This window comes from Dama dama, chromosome 24 (assembly GCF_033118175.1).
Source record: "Dama dama isolate Ldn47 chromosome 24, ASM3311817v1, whole genome shotgun sequence".
In the NCBI taxonomy this organism is placed as follows: Eukaryota; Metazoa; Chordata; class Mammalia; order Artiodactyla; family Cervidae; genus Dama; species Dama dama.
The window spans coordinates 56,654,134-56,672,780 of NC_083704.1; the positions used below are offsets into that span (position 1 = coordinate 56,654,134).

The 18,647-nt window shown below is 49.2% G+C and overlaps 3 protein-coding genes across 11 annotated transcripts in view; 1 reads left to right on the forward strand and 2 right to left on the reverse strand.

The window, feature by feature from the left end:
• Positions 1-11,182, forward strand: part of SETD2 (SET domain containing 2, histone lysine methyltransferase) — a 75,566-nt gene extending 64,384 nt beyond the window's left edge. For all 4 annotated transcript variants that reach the window (XM_061128761.1, XM_061128763.1, XM_061128762.1 and 1 more), the window contains 5 exons: positions 36-175; positions 3,036-3,147; positions 8,118-8,198; positions 9,908-10,009; positions 10,345-11,182. In XM_061128761.1, coding sequence (XP_060984744.1) covers positions 36-175; positions 3,036-3,147; positions 8,118-8,198; positions 9,908-10,009; positions 10,345-10,506 — 597 coding nt within the window. In that variant the 3' untranslated portion in view covers positions 10,507-11,182. The remainder of the gene's footprint in view (positions 1-35; positions 176-3,035; positions 3,148-8,117; positions 8,199-9,907; positions 10,010-10,344) is intronic.
• A 2,397-nt stretch (positions 11,183-13,579) lies between these two features.
• On the reverse strand, positions 13,580-17,287 carry LOC133046007 (death domain-containing membrane protein NRADD-like). 3 transcript variants are annotated; one of them, XM_061128772.1, is made up of 5 exons: positions 17,010-17,287; positions 15,623-15,732; positions 14,551-14,734; positions 14,307-14,449; positions 13,580-14,205 (listed from the first exon to the last, which is right to left on the reverse strand). In XM_061128772.1, the coding sequence occupies exons 2-5, from the start codon at positions 15,663-15,665 to the stop codon at positions 13,886-13,888; spliced, it is 690 nt and encodes a 229-aa protein (XP_060984755.1). In that variant the 5' UTR covers positions 15,666-15,732; positions 17,010-17,287; the 3' UTR covers positions 13,580-13,885. The 3 variants fall into 3 exon arrangements, with proteins under 3 accessions (XP_060984755.1, XP_060984754.1, XP_060984753.1); XM_061128771.1 differs by having other exon boundaries at positions 15,623-15,783; XM_061128770.1 differs by having other exon boundaries at positions 15,623-15,783; positions 15,916-17,287.
• Positions 17,288-17,435: 148 nt separating this feature from the next.
• NBEAL2 (neurobeachin like 2) overlaps positions 17,436-18,647 on the reverse strand; it is a 30,549-nt gene continuing 29,337 nt past the window's right edge. For all 4 annotated transcript variants that reach the window (XM_061128765.1, XM_061128767.1, XM_061128768.1 and 1 more), the window contains 2 exons: positions 17,979-18,114; positions 17,436-17,903 (listed from right to left, as the gene is read on the reverse strand). In XM_061128765.1, the coding sequence (XP_060984748.1) occupies positions 17,799-17,903; positions 17,979-18,114 (241 nt within the window). In that variant the 3' untranslated portion in view covers positions 17,436-17,798. The remainder of the gene's footprint in view (positions 17,904-17,978; positions 18,115-18,647) is intronic.

An 18,647-nucleotide genomic window follows, 5' to 3' on the forward strand; every position in this document is an offset into this window, starting at 1 on the left:
CTGATCAAGACCTTGTGATGTGTCTTTCTTTTTAGCCCGAAATGGTTGTGACAAATAATCTCCTGGATTTACCACCCCCATCTCCTCCCAAACCAAAAACCATTGTCTTACCTCCCAACTGGAAGACAGCCCGAGACCCAGAAGGAAAGATTTACTACTACCATGTGATCACCAGGTAAGAAAAGCTGCTGGGCATCCCCAAGTCAGCTTTCAGCTGGTCAAAGAAGCTGCCTCCACAAGGGGAGTTTTATGTTTATAGACTTGTTACTAGCTGTTAACTATGCTTGAGGGCTGCTGGCTTTCCAGAAACACATCATAAATGTTAGAACATATGTTAGACTTCTGTCCTTTTTAGTTACATTCTGGTGTTTTTAATCTGTAAGACTCTTTTGAAGAAAATTAAGGAATTTTTTTAAAAAAATGGTAATGACTTCATCTAGCATAGTAGATTTCTCGGGTCATAGGCAGACCTTTCCTGTAAAAGGCCTGAGAATAAGTATTTTAGGCTTTACATGCCTAACAGTCTTTGTCACAACTGTTGGATTTTTCTGTTGTTGCGTAAGCATCCATAAACGGTGCATAAATGAATGGGCCTGTCTTTGTTCTGAGTAAACTTAATTTGGTTTATGAGTCATAGTTTGACACCTGCTGTATATAAAAAACCTGATTTATCTTATTCTTAGAATTTAAAAATATATTTTAGGCAGATAGCTTTATGTGAATATATATGTCTTCTGTATACATTGGTATATAATGTGAGTTGCTGGGGTGCATGTTTTGTCATCTGCTTTATTTACCAGTCTATTTATAGAACTTCCCTTATCAATTAATATAAAACTACATTATTTTTTAATACTTGCTGATTTGTTGCAGGGGTCTGTAGACTATGCCCAGCCCATGGGCTACTTGTTTTGGCAAATAAAGTTATTTTGGAACACAGCCACAGCCATTTATTTAGGAATTGTTTATGGCTGCTTTCATCCTCCAGTCACAGTAGACTAGTTGTGACAGAGATCACTTGGTCCACAAGGTCACAGATCTTTATAGAAGAAGTTTCCCTTAACCCCTGCTCTTCTGTATGACTATACCAAATTTTATTTAACCCATTCCGATGGATGGATTTTCACTATTTTATATATAGCTCTAAACCTAGACATCCTTACAGACGCTAATAATAATTTTACTAGCTTCTTTAGGCAGATTCTTAGAGGCAAAATATTTGGTCAAAAGTGATATACATTTTAAATTAACATGTATTGTCAGCTTACCATTTAAAGAAAAAAAATCATACCAATTTCCACTCCCACAAAATGTATATACAAAGGTACCTTTTTCTTCATGTAGGTTCTTCAACTCATGTAAGATAGTAGATGAAAAATCTTACTTTCATTTTCAGTTCTTTTATTTTTGAGATGGAAAGTCTTCATTAGATTATTGACCATTTTTATCTTTTGTGAATTGCTTGTTTGGGGCATCTACCATTTTCTGTCAGCATCATTAGATCTCTTAATCCAAGAATATTGCAAGTTCTTGTTGGTAACGTCTTGTGACGGAAGGAAATGAAAAATTTCATACAGTCAAGTATTCTCCCTTTCTACTTAGGTCTTCATTACTCCTGTAAAAATATCTTTATAAAACAAGCCCTTGTTATACTGCTGACTGAAAGTGTGACTTTAAAAACCAGTGTCTGCAAATTTTACCAGAACTTTGTTTTTTTTTTCAATACCAAAGCAAACTTTTTATCACTTTTTTCCAGGGGGGGGAAAATTGTATCTCTTATTTATGTCTGCACTTTTCTAGCTTTTCTTCTAGGTTTTCTTTAGCTAGCATCTAAGAGCATAATACCTCCCTCTCTGTTTAATTCCCATAATAAAACCCACAACTGCATGTGGTTCTTTGATTACAATAGAAATCTTGAGCCCATTTTTTAAAATTAATTCTGTTGACTAGAGATATTTTCATAATCATCTACAGAACTGATTTACATCAAATGCTTTTAATGTTGCTGACTAAAAATTGCTGTGGTAGGAAAGCACAAGACTGTAATTACAGGACAGACCTGTCAGGTAATTTGCTAGCTTCTTGGAGGCTTTTGACATTTTAAGTGATTCCCCTTAACAGCATTTCTTGTGACAACTGACTTCTGACTCCTGATTATGAGTTTCCTTACTTCTACTTGTTACTTCACAGATCTAGCTTTTTTGATAAAAAAACAAAAACAAAGCCACTTTTGCCTGCTTACCTTCAAAACAACCATAAACACGCAATGAGGTAATTTCCTGGCAATCCAGTGGTTAGGACTCTGGGCCAGCAGCCTAGGTTCAATCCCTGGTTGGGGAACTAAAATCCCTGTAAGCTTTGCAGTGCAGCCAAAGAAAAAGAAAAAAACATGCAAAGAGTTAACATGGTTGAATTCTTTTTTTTTTTCCTTTTTCTTTTGTAGTCAGTTGAGAATATTTTTTAGCAGAGGGCACAAGTTTTTAACCTGTTCATCACATCTTTTCCATGCTGTCAGGCATCAAACCAGAGGAGCAAAACTATTTATTAATAATACAAACAAGAAGACACCTAAAGCAGGAAAGAGTTTTCTGACATGATCAAGGATTGTGAGGAGGGTGTTGTGATTTATTTTCTTTTGCTCCAAGTACATCTAGGTACAGTCATGATTGATCTCTTCACCTGCAAAGGGGTGGCATAGGCAGGCGCCTACTGCATGTACTTTCCTTAGCCTTTGCTGAATCCTGTCTGTAGGACATTAAGAGCCAGATGAGAGCCAGACAGAATATTTTGTTTTACTGTTGTCTCTGATACCTAGTAAACGTTGCCACAATGTTGGCTACAGAAATACAGTGGCCTTAAACAACATGTCTCTGGGATAGAGTTATTGCTGTTGGGAAGACTGTCCCTCTTATGGAGCTGACTTACTCTATGTTTCATTGCATGTTGTATTTTTATGAGTATATGAGCAGAGATACCTATGCCAGAGTCCTCTGTTTTCTGGCCATGATAGCATGGCTGTTCTTACCTTCTTCTAGGCAGACTCAGTGGGATCCTCCTACTTGGGAAAGCCCAGGAGATGATGCCAGCCTTGAGCATGAAGCTGAGATGGACTTGGGAACCCCAACATATGATGAAAATCCCATGAAGGTGAGTGTGGCTTACTTGTTTCCTGGTCATTTGGGAGTCTTTGTCTTGTCATTTTTTAGCACCATTAGCCACGTTATCTTGGAATTCTGTTTTCCTTATTGTTCTGGAGAATAATGCATATGAAACATGCTTGGAGGTGGTAGGAGATCCACACAGTACAGAAGTATGGTATAGTAGAACAAAAAAAACCCCTTAATTTCTTTTTATTGCTCCCCTTTCGTCATATTCCCTCTCTGGAGATAAATACTGTTAACTTTTTAATGCAGGGGTTCTCAACTAGGAGCAGTTTTGCTGCTCAGGAGACTTTTGATAATATTTAGAGACAGTTGTGCTTGTTACGCAGGAGGGGATGCTCCTAGCTTCCAGTTGAATTAGGAGGTCATGTAAATCAGTGTGGCTCTCAGCAGTTGAATTAACAATTTTTATCCTTTTTCACTTGGAGTAGGACTCACTGTCTCCAAGGAGGTGGTGTCTTGAATGAAATCAAAGATAATATATCTGTGTTCTAAGATTTGAATAGTATTTAATTTTGAAAATAAGAGGCACTTAACTAGTTAGGTCAGTGGAGGAAAGTAGGGAAGGAATTGGAGTGAGAGTGAAAACAAATCCATACCTCATTTTATATTTTATTCACTTTGGGGGATATGTTTTTCTTTGTCCAGTGTTATAGTTAGCATTCCTTTAGTCTGAAGAATTTCCTTTAATATTTTGAGTATTTCAGGTCTAGTGGTGATGAGTTCTCTTGTTTCTATTTGTTTGAAAAGGTCCTTATCGTAACACTTTTCTTCTTGGTAGATTTTATTTTTCAGAGTAGTTTTAGGTTCCTGTCGGCATTGAACTAAGAGTACAGAATTTCCGTACATCTCCTGTCACCACACATGCACAGCGTCCTCCACCATAACAGCCTGCCAGGGTGTGGTGCGTTCATTGCAGTCAGTGAATCTACATTGGTACATCATTATCACTCAGTCTGTAGTTTGCCTTAGGGTTCTTGGTACTTCTATGGGTTTGGACAAACGTATAAAGGCATGTGTCCACCGTTACAGTGTACAGCGTAGTCTCACTGTGTTGAAAGTCCTCTGTGCTCCCCTGTTCATCGTGTCCTCCCTCCCCATCCGCCATCCCCATCCACGACAACCTCTGAGCTTTTTACTGTTCTCCAGTTTTGCCTTTTATAGAATGTCATATATTTGGACTTTGTAGCCTTTTCAGATTCACTTCATTCACTTAGCAGTATACATTTAAGTTTCTTCCATGCTCTTTCATGGTTTGGTAGCTTTCTTTTCAGCATTGACTGATATCCCATTGTATTAGATGTGCCACATTTTATTTATCCATTCACCAACTAACTGGTGGACGTTTGGGTTGTTTGCACTCTTTGACTGTTATGAATAATGGTCTATGAACAATGGTGTACCGGTCTTTGGACATACATATTCATTTCTCTTGGGTAGATGCCTAGGAGTGGAATTGCTGGATCAGTTAGACAATCTGTTAATGTGTCCGTCTAACTTTTTAAAGAACCTGTCACTGTTTTCTCGAGTTGCTGCGTCATTGTACATGTCTACAGTAGTGTGTAAAGTTTCCGTGGGAGAGTTTTTATAGAGGCAGGTGCATGTGTGCTCAGTCGTGTCTGACTCTGTGACCCCACGGGCTGCAGCCCACCAGGCTCCTCTGTCCATGGGATTTCCCAGGCAAGAATACTGGAGTGGGTTGCCATTTCCTTCTTCAAGGGGATCTTCCTGACCCAGGGATCAAACCCGCATCTCCTGCACAAGTCAAAGGCTTTGGATTTCTTTCAAGACCATAATCCCTATCATCAGGACCTAGTCTGACTTAGATAACCAGGAACTTATTTGGGTTGTTATTGTCCTACTGTATTCACCCAGCTAGCATCTCAGACAGAAGGATGCCTGTGGGGTATGTGTTTATTCCTTCTGTTTCGCCCGCCCCCCCCATCTTTAGGGTCTTCATTTCGATTAAGCCCTTGGAAGTGAAGACCATAATATTGTAAATTTTCACTAATTCATAAGCATTGTGTGAGGTGTTACACATAGAAGGAAAAATAAATCTGAGTACTAGTCTTCATGAAGTTCAGTCTAAGAAAATAGCCACATCTATAAACCAGAAATACAATGGGATAATTGCTGTAGTTGAAGAATGTACAGAATGCTATGGGAATGCATTAATGGTCTGAGAAAATGCACCAGTGATATGTCATAGAAAACATGAGTTGACCTATAGCTAAGCTGAGCAGGAAAGAGGATTCTGGGCAAACAAAGTAGTTTTTGCAAAGTATAAAGTCAGTAAAGACAGAGCATATATATATAGAGACAGAACAATAAAAGTAATTTGATTATGGTGAGAGTTTGGGTGCATATGGGGTAATGAACCAGACAAAAATATGGGAAAGTATGTCAGATTTAAATGGTCTAAGATCTTGGTGTCCTCCCAATGTGATTATTGTATGATTAAAAGCCCGTGAATGCTTTTAAAGCAGTGAGTCCGGCAGCCAAGTGTGTCCCTTGAGTGAAACAGTCCGTTTGAAAAAATGAGATTGGTAGCAGTGGAACCCAGATTGAGGAGTATTGTAATAGTTTAGGCAAAGTGAGGAACTCAGAATGGAGATGTTGAAGATTCATACAAAGGCATCAGAGGGCTAAGCGCACAAGTGGATATGAAAAAGGCCAGGAACAGTCCCTGTTTGTTGAAAGTGCTGTGGAAACAATTTGTTCCTGTTCCCCCACTTCCTACCCTCCTCCCCCCATGCCTGTTTTTGACAAACTGAGGCGTTGGTGTATAGTGCCTGGTCTAGAATCAAACTGAAGTTATTTTGCTCTTTTTGTTACCAAAGGTGGTAGGAACTTCGAAACAATATACTGAGTTTTTTAGTTATTTTCAAGGATGTTTCTTTCTTAACCTTTGAATTGGCCTGTACAGGTTTGTGTGTTGCAGAATTTAGGTTGAATCACATGCAGTGTTTCTGATGGCTCAACTTCTTCTGGACCAGGTTCCTAGATAGGGCTCAGGGGATTGTGTTCAGTAACTGGTTTTAAAGCCCTGCAGCCTCACCAAGTCAGAGATTAAATTAGAAATGCACTGGAATTATTTTGCTTTCTGAACACATAGCCCATTCAGAGGGAAGCAGGACGTGCCTGTTTGCACAGTGCCCTCACTGAGAGCCTGGCCTCCTTTATAGGACCCAGAGCCTTCAGGTAGTTGTCATACCTTGAGGGGTTTTTCTGTACTTATTGCTGTTGCTACTCATTTTTGAGATCCACAAGAGAATAGCTGAGGGTGTGATGAAATTACCTTGGCTTACTCAGGGTGTAGTTTTTCCCTTGCTACGTGAGGTCTTTACTGTGGAGCACACCTGTACTTTCTACTGCTAGAAAAAAATAACCACAAAATCTCAAAGCAAAACATTTGAAAATTTGCCTTTTGTTTCCTGAAACCAGAGGTTGAATCTGAGTGTTCTTTCTACCCTACCCTCCCTTTCCTGGTCCCACAGCCACAGAAAGTAGAAAAGGGGAAAGTATGCAAAGCGTTTATAACAAGTCAGAGAAAGCTGATTTACAGAGGCCAGGGGGCGCACCACCTTTCCGTGGAGCCAGTCCAGAGCAGAGGAGGTTGAACTGTCCCTTCACCACCAGCACTTTCATACTGTTGATGGAAAAAGAGGAATCAGAACTGGTGATAGGCTGGGACTAGAAAAAACTGTGCTCTAAGCAGCCAGCAAAAACCTGAAGTACCTGTAATGCCAACTGCAGCTCCTACATCTACCTGAAGCAAGTTGTTTTCGAAGGGGGATGCTCATAATCCTTTCCATGGACAAGTACACTTCTAGGAAGGGGCTTGATGACTGGCGGTGATCAAAAGTGTGGGGAGATGGCCTTGCCCAGTGGATGCTCTGAATGCCGGGGCTGGCAGCCCCTTCCCTCTCTGCAGTGCCTGATTGGGGCAGGGGCGGGGGGGACTGGCAGCTTCCCTGCTCGCATTGCTGGAGGGAAAATATTCCTAAGTGTGTCATCATTTCAGCATCTTAGGACAGAATATCTTCTATCTTTGAATCTAGTCATCTGGTCAGTGACTTGGATGACTCTCATCTCCTCCCCTTCCCGCCCCCAGTACCTTGATACCTCTTCAGTCTCCATTCCTGGACTGAGGCTACCAACCTTGAAGGAGCCTCTCCTGCATGCTGAGACTGTCTCCTACAGTCTAGGAGACTAGGATGCGGAACGTGGTATTTGGACCACGATCAGGTGGGAAGCGCATTCTGCCTTTGTCCCAGAGTCCTGGAATGTCAAGAGATGAGAGGTGGAGTTGGGGAGCCTGGGGCTGACTTCACAGTGTGGGGTGCTGCAGCTCACAACAGGGGCCTGAGGGGTCCAAGTCACAGAGCACATTCCTCTGCAGAGGTGACCCAGAAACAAATGTTCACCAGCTGTACTCAAGATCGACTTTCTCTTAGGGTAGAGAATTAGAACTTGCTTTATAGAAATGAGGCTGGAGCCAGATGGCTGGATTTAGACATGAAGTGGGAGTGGTAACAACAGCTTGGCTGACTCCAGGTTGTGTCTCGTTGCTGCTGCTGCTAAGTCACTTCAGTCGTGTCCAACTCTGTGCGACCCCATAGACGGCAGCCCACCAGGCTCCCCCGTCCCGGGGATTCTCCAGGCAAGACACTGGAGTGGGTTGCCATTTCCTTCTCCAATGCATGAAAGTGAAAAGTGAAAGTGAAGTCGCTCAGTCGAGTCCTCGACTCTTCGCGACCCCATGGACCGCAGCCTACCAGGCTCCTCCGTCCGTGGGATTTTCCAGGCAAGAGTACTGGAGTGGGGTGCCATTGCCTTCTCCGTGCGTCTCGTTAAGATCCTATAAATAATACCAAGAGTCGGGTATCCTGTCTAGGGGCATCAGTGACCTGACCTCTCATCCTTGCACTGTGGTGTTTTCTTTACCATTTCTAGACCTCAAAAAAGCCTAAGACAGCAGAAGCAGACACATCCAGTGAGCTGGCTAAGAAAAGCAAAGAAGTATTCAGAAAAGAGGTAAGGCTGGCTGGGATGTAGGCACCTAGCTTGGAAAACTTGAAACTTGAGCCCCTTCCTTCTTGCCCAGAGTGGGCACCCTGCCTTTGGGTCTTCTTACTTCTGGGACTGGGCTGTGCAGTTGTCGTTAGGTGACACAGGGTATGGTCCTTCGCAGTTGGATAATAAGCACTTTGGTGTCCATTGTATCATTTTCCCTCCACAACAGCACTCAAGGTAGGAGCACCAGAATTGTCATTCTTCTTCTGCTGGTGGAGGAGCTCTTAAGGTTCAGAGAAGACAGACTCTAGACAGAAGACTTGAACTCAGGCCTTCTGGCTCAGAGTCCCGATCTCTGTGATGGCTCATTTGGTGACTGCCTAATCCTCTAGTGATGGAGAGAAAGCAGCTCCTCTGTCTGCTGTTAGAAGTATATGTTTCCAGTTCTCAGAACACTAACCTTTCCTGCCGCGGGGCATCCGGATTCTAAACTCCAGTCTTCATTCATTGAAGGGGCTCATAGTCCATTGGAGGAATCAGACCTGCAGAGTGATGGGGCTCGGAGGTCACTGCTCGGGGTGTGAGGAAGGGCGCTTGAGTCAGGGGTCGGGACTGACCGCGTATGCAATGCAGGCAGAAGGTGGCATCCCTTTCCTGGCCTCTGGGGGCTGTGGCTCAGGGTGTGGGGTGGGGGGGGAAGATGAGGCTGAACAGTATTGTGCTGCTTCCTACTGAGTCACAGGGAACCACTGCAGGATTTTAAGCTGGGAATAATGAAATCCCCTGTTGTACTCAGGGAAATGGATTGAAGGGAGAGAGTATGGAAGCAGAAGACCACAGAAACACCTTTGATCAAAAGCCTTCCTCAAGGATAAAACTTAGTGTTTCACTGTCGTTGTGTAAAATGATTGGCATTTCAGCCCAGCCAGCTAGCAGCTGTTTTATTTAGTGCCAACCTGGTGATACAGCCTTGTCATTTGAGTGTCTGAAAGCTCATTTTCAGGGATGGGGAGACCCTGTTCATGGTGCTCCCAGATGAAGCGACTCACCTCCTCGCTCCCTTTGTCCCCTGGAGTCAAATTTGTGGCTTAGTGCCCCAGATACTTCCAGAGGTCCTGCGCCTAGATCACTCTTGAGAGCCACAGGCTAGGACAGACACTACAGAGACAGCTCAGGAGGACGTGGGAAGTTGTGTACTGACCAGGGTCTTACCCCAGACGGTCTCCAACCAGTTGCTCTAATATGCAGCCATCCGTCTGCTTTACACTGATGTTGTGTAAATCCCATGAAGTGCAACACTTAGAGAATCTAAGCAGTCTTCAATAACAAAACACCTGCATTCCTGGGGTCACTGAACCTCCTGGTAGCACAGAAGGGCCCTCTCTGCCCTGCCTCCAGGAGCCAGAGAATTTAGCTAGTCTCTTTATGAGAAGGACAGGAGACTTCTTAGCTGAAACCTGGGGCTGCCATGAGGTTCAGCGTGGAGTCCTGCTCTTCTATCCCTCCACTGCCCCAGTCCATCTGGGGAAGCCCTGTCCCTCTTGGGGCTGCCCCGGATCCTTCTCTTATCCCACCCCGGATCCTTCTCTTATCCCACTGGTGTACTACCCTCCTTCTAATCCTTACCAGCCGGCCCGCGTGAGGGAAAGGGAAGGGCGGGCTGGCTCTGCTGCTGCCTGTCTACATTCCCTCAGCACAGCGTTCTTGCCTTCTCTCCCCCCTGCCTGCAGATGTCCCAGTTCATTGTCCAGTGCCTGAACCCTTACCGGAAACCTGACTGCAAAGTGGGAAGAATTACCACAACCGAAGACTTCAAACACCTAGCTCGCAAGGTATTCTCCCCTGCTTGTGGTCTGACAATGTTCTCAGCAAACTAGACCTTCTAAAAAGGTCCCTTTCATCATAAAAGGGGAGGTTTTCCTTGCCACATGCTCAGGCTGGAGACCCAGGAACATAGGGGGAAGATTTGGGAAGGGAGGCGACTCTCCTGGAGGGTAGCGGTTCTCTAACAGCTGAGCCTCCTGTTTGTGGTGACCTCAGCAGCAGCCTGCCCCAACCTCCCTGCATCTAATTCACTGAGAAGGGTTCCGGGGCAGAAGACTGCCTCCCCCCTGAGTCGTTTCCACTCTGATTGGTGGCCTGTGGTCTCTCTCTGTGTCCTGGACAGCTGACTCATGGCGTTATGAACAAGGAGCTGAAGTACTGTAAGAACCCCGAGGACCTGGAGTGCAATGAGAATGTGAAACACAAAACCAAGGAGTACATTAAGAAGTACATGCAGAAGTTTGGGGCCGTTTACAAACCCAAAGAGGACACTGAGCTAGAGTGACCCGCGGGGCCAGGGTGGGAGGCCGGGCAGGCTGGTAGGAGAGCCTGGGGAGACGACGTCCTGTGGGCCCTCTCCCCACCCCACCGTCAGGGCTGTGTGCTACTGGGGACACAGCACCCTGGGGACTGCAGACCTGCGGATTTCAACTGAGAGCCACAATACTGAGCTCCATCTACAACACGTGGTCCCTGGTTGTGAGCTGTTGGTAGAGGCCATCAGAGGCGAGGGGTTAGGCCCTTGAGACCTTCCCTTCTGAGACCTGGTCAGCCTGACCCCACTCCAACCTGGGTCTCCTCCTTGGCGGTGCTGTCAGCGCACAGGCTCATGCGCATCCCCACCCACAACCCCGACCCTGACCATCTGTATTATATTTTAATGTATATGTGAATATATTGAAAATAATTTGTTTGTTTTTTCCTGGGTTTTGTTTTTTGTTTTGCTTTTAAGCCTCTATGTGCTAGGATCACAGAAGACTTTGTAAGGATGGTTTAAGTTCTCCTGCAAGGTTTAATTTGTTATCATGTAAATATTCCAAAGCAGGCTGCCTTGTGGTTTTGGCCAGCCTTGTGCTATGTTGATAAGATTGATTTACTGCTTAAAATCACTTTACTTTATCCAATTTTTACTGAACTTTTTATGTAAAAAATAAAATCAATTAAAGAACTTGGCATGTTTATATATAGTGTTGGCACTGAGAGAAAGGAGGTGATGGTCATAGTGTGTGAAGTCCAAGGTTAATCTTTGAGATTGGTGTTTATCCCAGGCCTTCCCCACAGGTCCTACTGTTACTGAGGTAGGCATCTTAGCACGTGCATTTCCAAGCAAAGGAAGTGGACCCGCCACCTCTCTCGCGCTGGGCTTCTTTACTTAGGTTAATAGGCCACTCAAGAGAAAGGTACTCGTCTTTGCCTTTGTACCTTGTGGCTGGCGAGAAGTGACTTCCCAGCCATGCTCATCTGATGTCTGGGTTCCCTGACTCCCCACGATGCCCCCCGTCACTGGGCTTGGATCCTAGAGGGGGCCCCCATCAAAGGCGTACATCGCTGAGGTGGTAAGAGGACACAGGGCTCATGGAGACACACCCACCCTTGATGGACCAGTTGTCCGGGTAGTGAGAAGGGCCAGAGCGTTCAGGCCAGCCTGGGGCCCAGCCCCTCTTTGCAAAGAGGCTGGTCCCACCTCTTCCTCACTGGGGTGGTTTTGCTCGATGCAGCAATGCTCTTGGGGAAGAGGCTGGGGCCTGCCAGGTCTTGGGGGCGTGGAGCAGTTGGAACACTCACTGCCTGCTGGGCACTTAGCGCTCTGGTTGTGCTCCTTTGATCTTCTCAACTGGAGGCACAGGAATTGGTACTTTCTCAGAAGAGGAGACTGAGGTTCATAGAGGCTCAGTAATTCTTATCTTTGTATCAAAGATTGTGAAAAGAGACAAAAAAAAAACTATTTTAAAGGCATACCCATTAAATATGCTATTTAACAAGGTAGCCAAAGTATTTCCCATGGGGCTTCATACAGCCTTACACCGTTAATCCTAACTCAAGCATATTATTATATCAGATGGAGGAACCCTAATTTAACCCGCTTAACATTTTAGTGTTATTAAGGAAGATGTTTCAGCTAATGTGTTTGAGCACATTAAAAAGTGTTTCTCTTTGGGGTAGGTTTCCCATGCAGAGGTGCAGGCATATGCACTGCAACCAAGCCCAGCTCATGCTTTTACACAAGGCTCCAGGTTTCACATTTTCCCAGGAAATCTAGGCAGCCTTTTGTTAAAGGGTGGTGACCAGGGAGTTGCCAGGTTTTAGAAAGGACCATTTTGAAGGGGAATTCTGTTAACGTCATTTCCCCAGGAGTGTTTTGTTGTTTGTTTGTTTTTGTCAAAATCTTTCCCTTCCACTCACCCTTTGAAACCTTTAGGCTCAAATCCCCTGAGTGGTGATGAGGGTTACGGGCTAATCCAGGGCCCATTCGTTTCTTTCAATGCAGGATTTCACACTCATTGCCGATCTAATCCTTCACAGTCCTCTAGCCAACTCCCTGCCGGTGTGATGTCTCCAGTGCTTTGGCCTGTTTAAAGATGACCAAACACCAAGCCTTTCTCTCCTGGGTTATTGCCCAAGGGTCATCTCCGGGTGGTGCCCGGAGGGTGCTTGAGGGTGGTGCCAAACCTGCCCTGATCTTAAGGATGGGTTACAGGGTTAAGCAGCCCTGGTAGACTCTGAGGAACAGCAGGTACAGCAGCTTCCCAGCACAGCCAGCACCGGTCACATCTCCGCAAGGGGACGGGATCTAGCCTGGGCACGGGGACGGTGACTGGATGCACGTCTGCTGAGTTTAGGTGGCTGTATTTCTTCAGCACTCCGATCCTGATGGAGGCCAGGATGTAGCATTGTTCCTTCTTAGGCAGGGCCTGTCTGTTGTAGCAACACCCTGAAAGCACAGTGACGGACCTGCTGCTCCTGCATTCAGCATGGCCATATGTGAGGGGTGCAGGTGGTCTGGCTGAAGCTGCCCTGTCCTCAAGTAGGTGGGATGACCTGCCTCTCCTTGGCTTGTGTGGAAGTATCTTTGGACCTCCCTCTCCTGAGTCTGAAATGTGGGTCCTGAAAGGAGAACACTTTCTTCCTTTTTCTCACCTAAAAATGCCTGGAAGACCTTGGTAACAGTCCTAGTTTCCCAGGACCAGTCTGCCTCTTACTGCCTGCCCAGGAGTGGGGCAGGCTTCCAGCCTCCCCTTGAGGCTAGTCACAGCACAGATGAGGAAAATGGTCTCAAACCTAAGTCCTGAGAGTCCTAGCAGGTGGGAGGCTTCTGAACGTGCTAGTCTATTGTTCTCCAGCTAAGGAAGCTTAAGTTCACAAAGGAAAGTTCTTCCTAACACACTTCAGCTGGGGAATGGCAGATGCAGGATGTGAACTCGACTCTGCCCGCAGAACTCACCCATCTTCTGCGGGTGCACACTGCCTGCCAACTCAGGGGTGCCTTTCACCTTAGGGACCCCAGCCTTTTCTTGGGCCTCTGCCACATTAGTTACCCAACTGTCTCACAGGCCCACAGAGCCAGACAGACCCAGAACAACAGTCCAGAGTTGCCTTTAATGTGGGGTACAAAAGTAGAAAAAACAGTTGAGACTAAGCATGGGGAGGTAGAGTGGGGGGCAGGACTGCTGCTCCCTGTCTGGCTGTCTCCCCCCACCCGCCACGTCCTGACCCCTGTCCTGGAGGAAGGCAGGGGGAGGGGAGGGGACTTGTGTGTCCCCCCGAAACAGAACAAGCCGAGGTCACCAATGCCAGGAAGCTCGAGAAGGGCAAGGTGTATGAGGTGGGGGTAGTGGGGAGCACCAGAGCAGGTTCCCTGAGAGGCCGGGCTGCGGAGCCACGACTCACACCACGGAGCAGCCCTCGGCCGGGGGGCCCAGGGCCCGGACCACGTCGTCACGACCCATGGCAGCGAGGGCGTCTGCTAGCGCTCTGAGGGTGGCGCCACTGCCTTCCTGGGCAGCCCAGCCCCTCAGCAGGGCAGAGGCGGGCCCCGGGCTCCGGGCCATGGTCTCCACTGCCTCAGCCTGGTAGCCCAGACGGCCCGCCAGACCCTGCCAGCCGTCGTCCAGTTCACCCGACACCTCCAGGAGCCGTTCCACTTCCTCCTGCTGCTGCCGAGGAAGGTGGAGGTAAAGCCGGCAGCCAGGTTCAGGAGATGGCCCTGGGGTGGGAGACGTGAGGGGCACGTGAGGGTTAGACAGACTCGGTGGAACAACAGGGCTGGGCAGGTCTCAAGGACAACAGGGAAGGGAAGGGGCTCACCTTGGCTGGGGGCAGAGGGCTCCAGGCTGGCTGGAGAGTCCCGGAAGACACTGCTGTCCCCATGCAGCTGGTCCCTGCTGAGGGCCCCCAGCTCTGCGGTCCGAGCTTTGGCCAGCTGCTGCCTTTGTTTATGTGAGCGCCAGCTGTGGGGAGCAGGGGGAACCTGCCAGCCTGCTCCAGCCTTCACTGAGATGGCGAACTGGCGGGGAGAGGGGTACCCCAGGACAGTGCCCAGACCACCTACCACTTGAAGACCACGTAGGCGATCAGACCAAGGACCACAGTGGCCAGGAGGGCACAGTAGACAGGGATGATGCTGCCCGAGGCCCCTGGAGGCTCAGGGGAGAATGGGGAGGAGGTACTGGGGGCCAGGGCTCCTCCTGCCACTGCCCATACCCCTTCCCTGTCCTGCTCCCTCCAGGTCTTATCTGTGGAGAAAAGGACAGACAGGGGCAGTGGCAAGGAATCAATTTTGCTTGATTGACAGCAGCAGGAGTCAATTTTGCTGCTAGAAAGGCTGGAAATCGTAGCCCCCTACTATGGGGCGACAAAAGCTCATACCATGACATCAAAAGCTGACTGGCTCATTCCCTACCGTCACCTCCCACAGCCTCCCCTTGGCTCGCCACGCTTGGACACCTAGCCCTGGATGTACCTTCTCCAAGTCGTCCTTGATCTCTCCCAGTCTCTCCCTTTTCTGGCTCCTGGTGCACCTCCTCTGTCTACAGTGGCACTAAACTATGGCCTCTCACCCCACCGAGGCTGGTCTGTGCAAGCACAGTGATTCATGCTAGTCCCTATGGAAGCCTCTGTGCACAGGAGACCTTGCAAATTTTTACAAAATAAAACAACCAGGGGCTTCCTTGATGGCTCAGTGATAAACAATCAGCCTGCCAATGCAGGAGGCATGAGTTTGAGCCCTGATCCGGGAAGACCCCATGTGCTTCGGAGCAACTAAGCCCATTGTGCACCACCATTGAGCCTGTGTCTAAAGTTCGTGCTCCACAACAAGAGAAACCATTTCAATCAGAAGTGCACGCACAACGAAGAGTAGCCCCTGCTCGCCACAACTAGAGAAAAGCCCTCAGGGCAACAAAGACCCAGCATAGCCAAAAATAAATAAAAAACTGAGCTGGAAGGCAAGTAAATGCTGCTGCTCACTTCTGCCAGCAAGTCAGTTGTCCCTACAATCCAGTGCAGGCAGGGCACTAGAGGCTCCAGAGCTGTGACGACTTGGATGTGGTCTGCAAGACCAGGGGCCCATGGATACCTCCCATCCTACCCAGTGCCCAAAACCTGGATCGAAAAGTACTTACCCACATGGACCACGGCTTCCCTGTGGCTGGAGTTCTGCAGCATGGTTCTACCAGCTAGCAGTGCTCCCAGTGGCTGCACTTCTTAGAAAAGGTTTTTGGAGTGTCGTGAGCTGCGCACAGAAAAAGGAGCTGGGAGACCTCTTCTCTGAGTCTAGCAGGGGCTGTGTGTAGGAACAAGGGGGGAATTCCTCAGGCTGCAAGTCAGGAGTCCCTTGGGGTAGTCTGCCCCCTCTGCTGGCTCATGTCATCCTGATTCATTCCAGGGCTGCGTACCTCCCCATCTTCCCACTCACCAATCTGGACCAGTTTCCTCTGGTGTCAAATGGGGTGGAGCTGATACTGCTGGTCCCAGCTGGCCAAAGCTGGAGGAGACCAGAGTGCAGCTGTCTCAAAGACCTTGGCAAACCCCACATCTGAGTCCAGAGACAGCACAGGAAGACCAGGGGGACTCCCGTCCCCCATAAGCCAGAGCCAGGCGGAGGCTCACTGGCTGATGGGAGCTCCCCAGAGTTCTCAGAAGAGCACATTTCCGGGGGTGACTAACTCCCACTCCTGCCTCCAGGGTCAGTGTCCAGCCCTTACCTCCTGGTCAGGGGCAGGATGGGAGGCTTCCTTGGTTTCAGCAAAAGCAGAGGGCATGTGGGCCCAGAGGTACCTGGGCCCTTTCTTATCTGGGAATTTGGAAAGGGCCTGCAGGCTGGAAATCTGAAGAACACGCAGTCCCAGGACCCTCCTGCCCTTACAGGGCTGATCCTGCTGGGACCTCCCTCCTGAGGCCTGGGGAAGAGACCCTGGACTAGGCAGAGAAGGGGAGTTTGCCTGGAAAAGGGATGGAGATGAGACCTGAGGGAAAGTCCCATAACTGCCCAACATCCACATCTGGCCCAACCCCGGCACTCCAAACTCACTTCCCTCCATAAGGCCAGGGGTGGATGTGGACAGCAAAACTGCACACTAGACAAGTGGGTCTGGCATGGAGCCTCTGGCCACCTTTGCAACATGAAGGATGTGTATGTACAGTTGTGTCACTTACCACATAAGGAACCCTGCCTGGATCGGGGTTGGCGGGTGAGCCTGTGACTAACGCTAGCTTGCAGAGACAGCCAGGCCTTGTGCCCAATCCACCTCGAGCTGCTGCGAGACTGGAGCCTCTACCAACCCCTCCTCCACACACACCCATCTGGAGGCCCACAAATATGCACACATGCGCACACAGCAACATCCTAAACGCCCACACTACCCTGGACTTCCCACAGGCATCCCAACCCAGATGCTGGCACCGCAACCGCGCAGGATTTTGGGTCCAGAATGGGGGAGGTACAGAGAGGCAGCCACGGCTCCCTCCTTCCAGGAAGACCCGACGCTGTGTCCCCAACCCACTCCTGACCTGTGGTGGCTGACCCTCCGTCGGTCCCAGGATCGGCTCTGCCTGCAGGACGGGGCCTCCCGGCCTTAAGCCAGCAGGGAACACTCAGTGGAGTCCCTGGAGAGACCAGGTTTTCACCCGGCGGAGACGAAAGCGGGCGGCAGAGGACTGGACACCGAGGGGGCGGGGCGATGATGGGGGCGGGGCCGCCCACAGTCTGGCCCCGCCCGGCCCAGGAACGCGCACATGCGTGGAGGTGAGCCTTAAGTGGGACTGGGTGTGAAGCTGCCAGAGAAACAGTGGCCGGGGCCCCTAGGGACAGGGGTGGCGTAGTGGGGGGGCTGGGGAATGGTGCAGCGTGGGTGCTCATGGACCAGGGGACGCCAGCCCAGGGCAGTGGCCAGGGCCGGTGGAGACGCGCGCACACATGCTCGGAGGCAGAACAGCTACAAAACTAGTCCATGTTTATTGCTGAGATGCGAGAGCGGGGGGCCGCCCTTAGGATTAAGGCCACAGCCCGGCCCCTATGCTCCGCCGGGACCGGGGATCGGGAGCCTGGGCTCCCCACCCCAGACTGTGCAAAAAGTGCTGTGCGGCCGCTGGGGCCAGTGCTGGGACTCCGGGCGGCCCCTCTGCCGGCGAGGGGCAAGATTTCCTGGAGTGACATCGCCCGCCAATCCCTGAGCTGGGCAGAGGTGGGGCCCCGCCCACCCCCGCCTGGGTGTGGGCCTGGTGTTCCCCGCGGGCTCCGGGGCGGGGTCTACTGAAGCGAAGCCCGCTGGGGGCGGGGCGGCGGGGCGGGGCGGGCTGTCAGCGCGCCTCTCCAGGGTTGTACTCTGTCTCCCCAGAGGACACCTGGGAGATGCGCCGGGAGGAGGACCGCCACAACTTCCGCGCAAACTGGCTGCTGCGCACCTAGTGGGAGCAGGGATGGGTCAGCCAGGATCAACGTTCCACCCTGTGCAAGGCCCGCCCTGCCCACATCCTTACCTCTGAGGGCTGCCCTGCGCCCACCACGATGAGCTTGCCGTCTTCCAGCCCCACGAGCACGTGGCTGCGCTCCTTGGTCACAGCCACGCTGCGGATTGGCACCTTCATGGGCAGGGGAGGAGCGGCTGGCAGCAGTCTGGAGGGAGGGAAGGAGGTGATATGTACAAACTCGCAACTGCAAGGAGTTTTGCATCCAGCACATAGTTGTCTCTTTATTCTCCCATCCACCTCCCAGTCCTCATTTGAAGGATGGCTGGAGGAAAATCCTGACAAATAAAGGGGTCTTGCACAAGTGTGTGCCTAAGGGAGGCCCAGGGCAAGATCTCCCCACTGGGGGATGGGAGGACAGAGACAGGCCTTGAAGAATGTGTCCACAGGCATGTAAAAGGGTGAGGGTCCACGGGGCACCTCCTAGTGTCCCTCTGCCAAAAACCACCACCTGAGGGATCACAGCATATTAAAAAGCAGAGACATCAGTTTGGCAACCAAGGTCCCGTCTAGTCAAAGCTATGGATTTTCCAGTAGTCATGTATAGATGTGAGAGTTGGACTACAGGGAAAGCTGAGCGCTGAAGAATCGATGCTTTTGAACTGTGGTGATGGAAAAGACTCTTCAGAGTCTCTTGGACTTTGAGGAGATCCAACCAGTCCATCCTAAAGGAAATCAGTT

Excerpts from the sequence above, each read along its gene's own strand:
- LOC133046007 (XM_061128772.1), bottom strand. The coding sequence starts at position 15,665 with ATGCTGCAGAACTCCAGCCACAGGGAAGCCGTGGTCCATGTGG. Across the intron at positions 14,450-14,550 it reads GCCTACGTGGTCTTCAAGTG|CTGGCGCTCACATAAACAAA; the intron begins GTAGGTGGTCTG and ends TGCTCCCCACAG. Across the intron at positions 14,206-14,306 it reads GCCCTCTGCCCCCAGCCAAG|GGCCATCTCCTGAACCTGGC; the intron begins GTGAGCCCCTTC and ends CTCCCACCCCAG.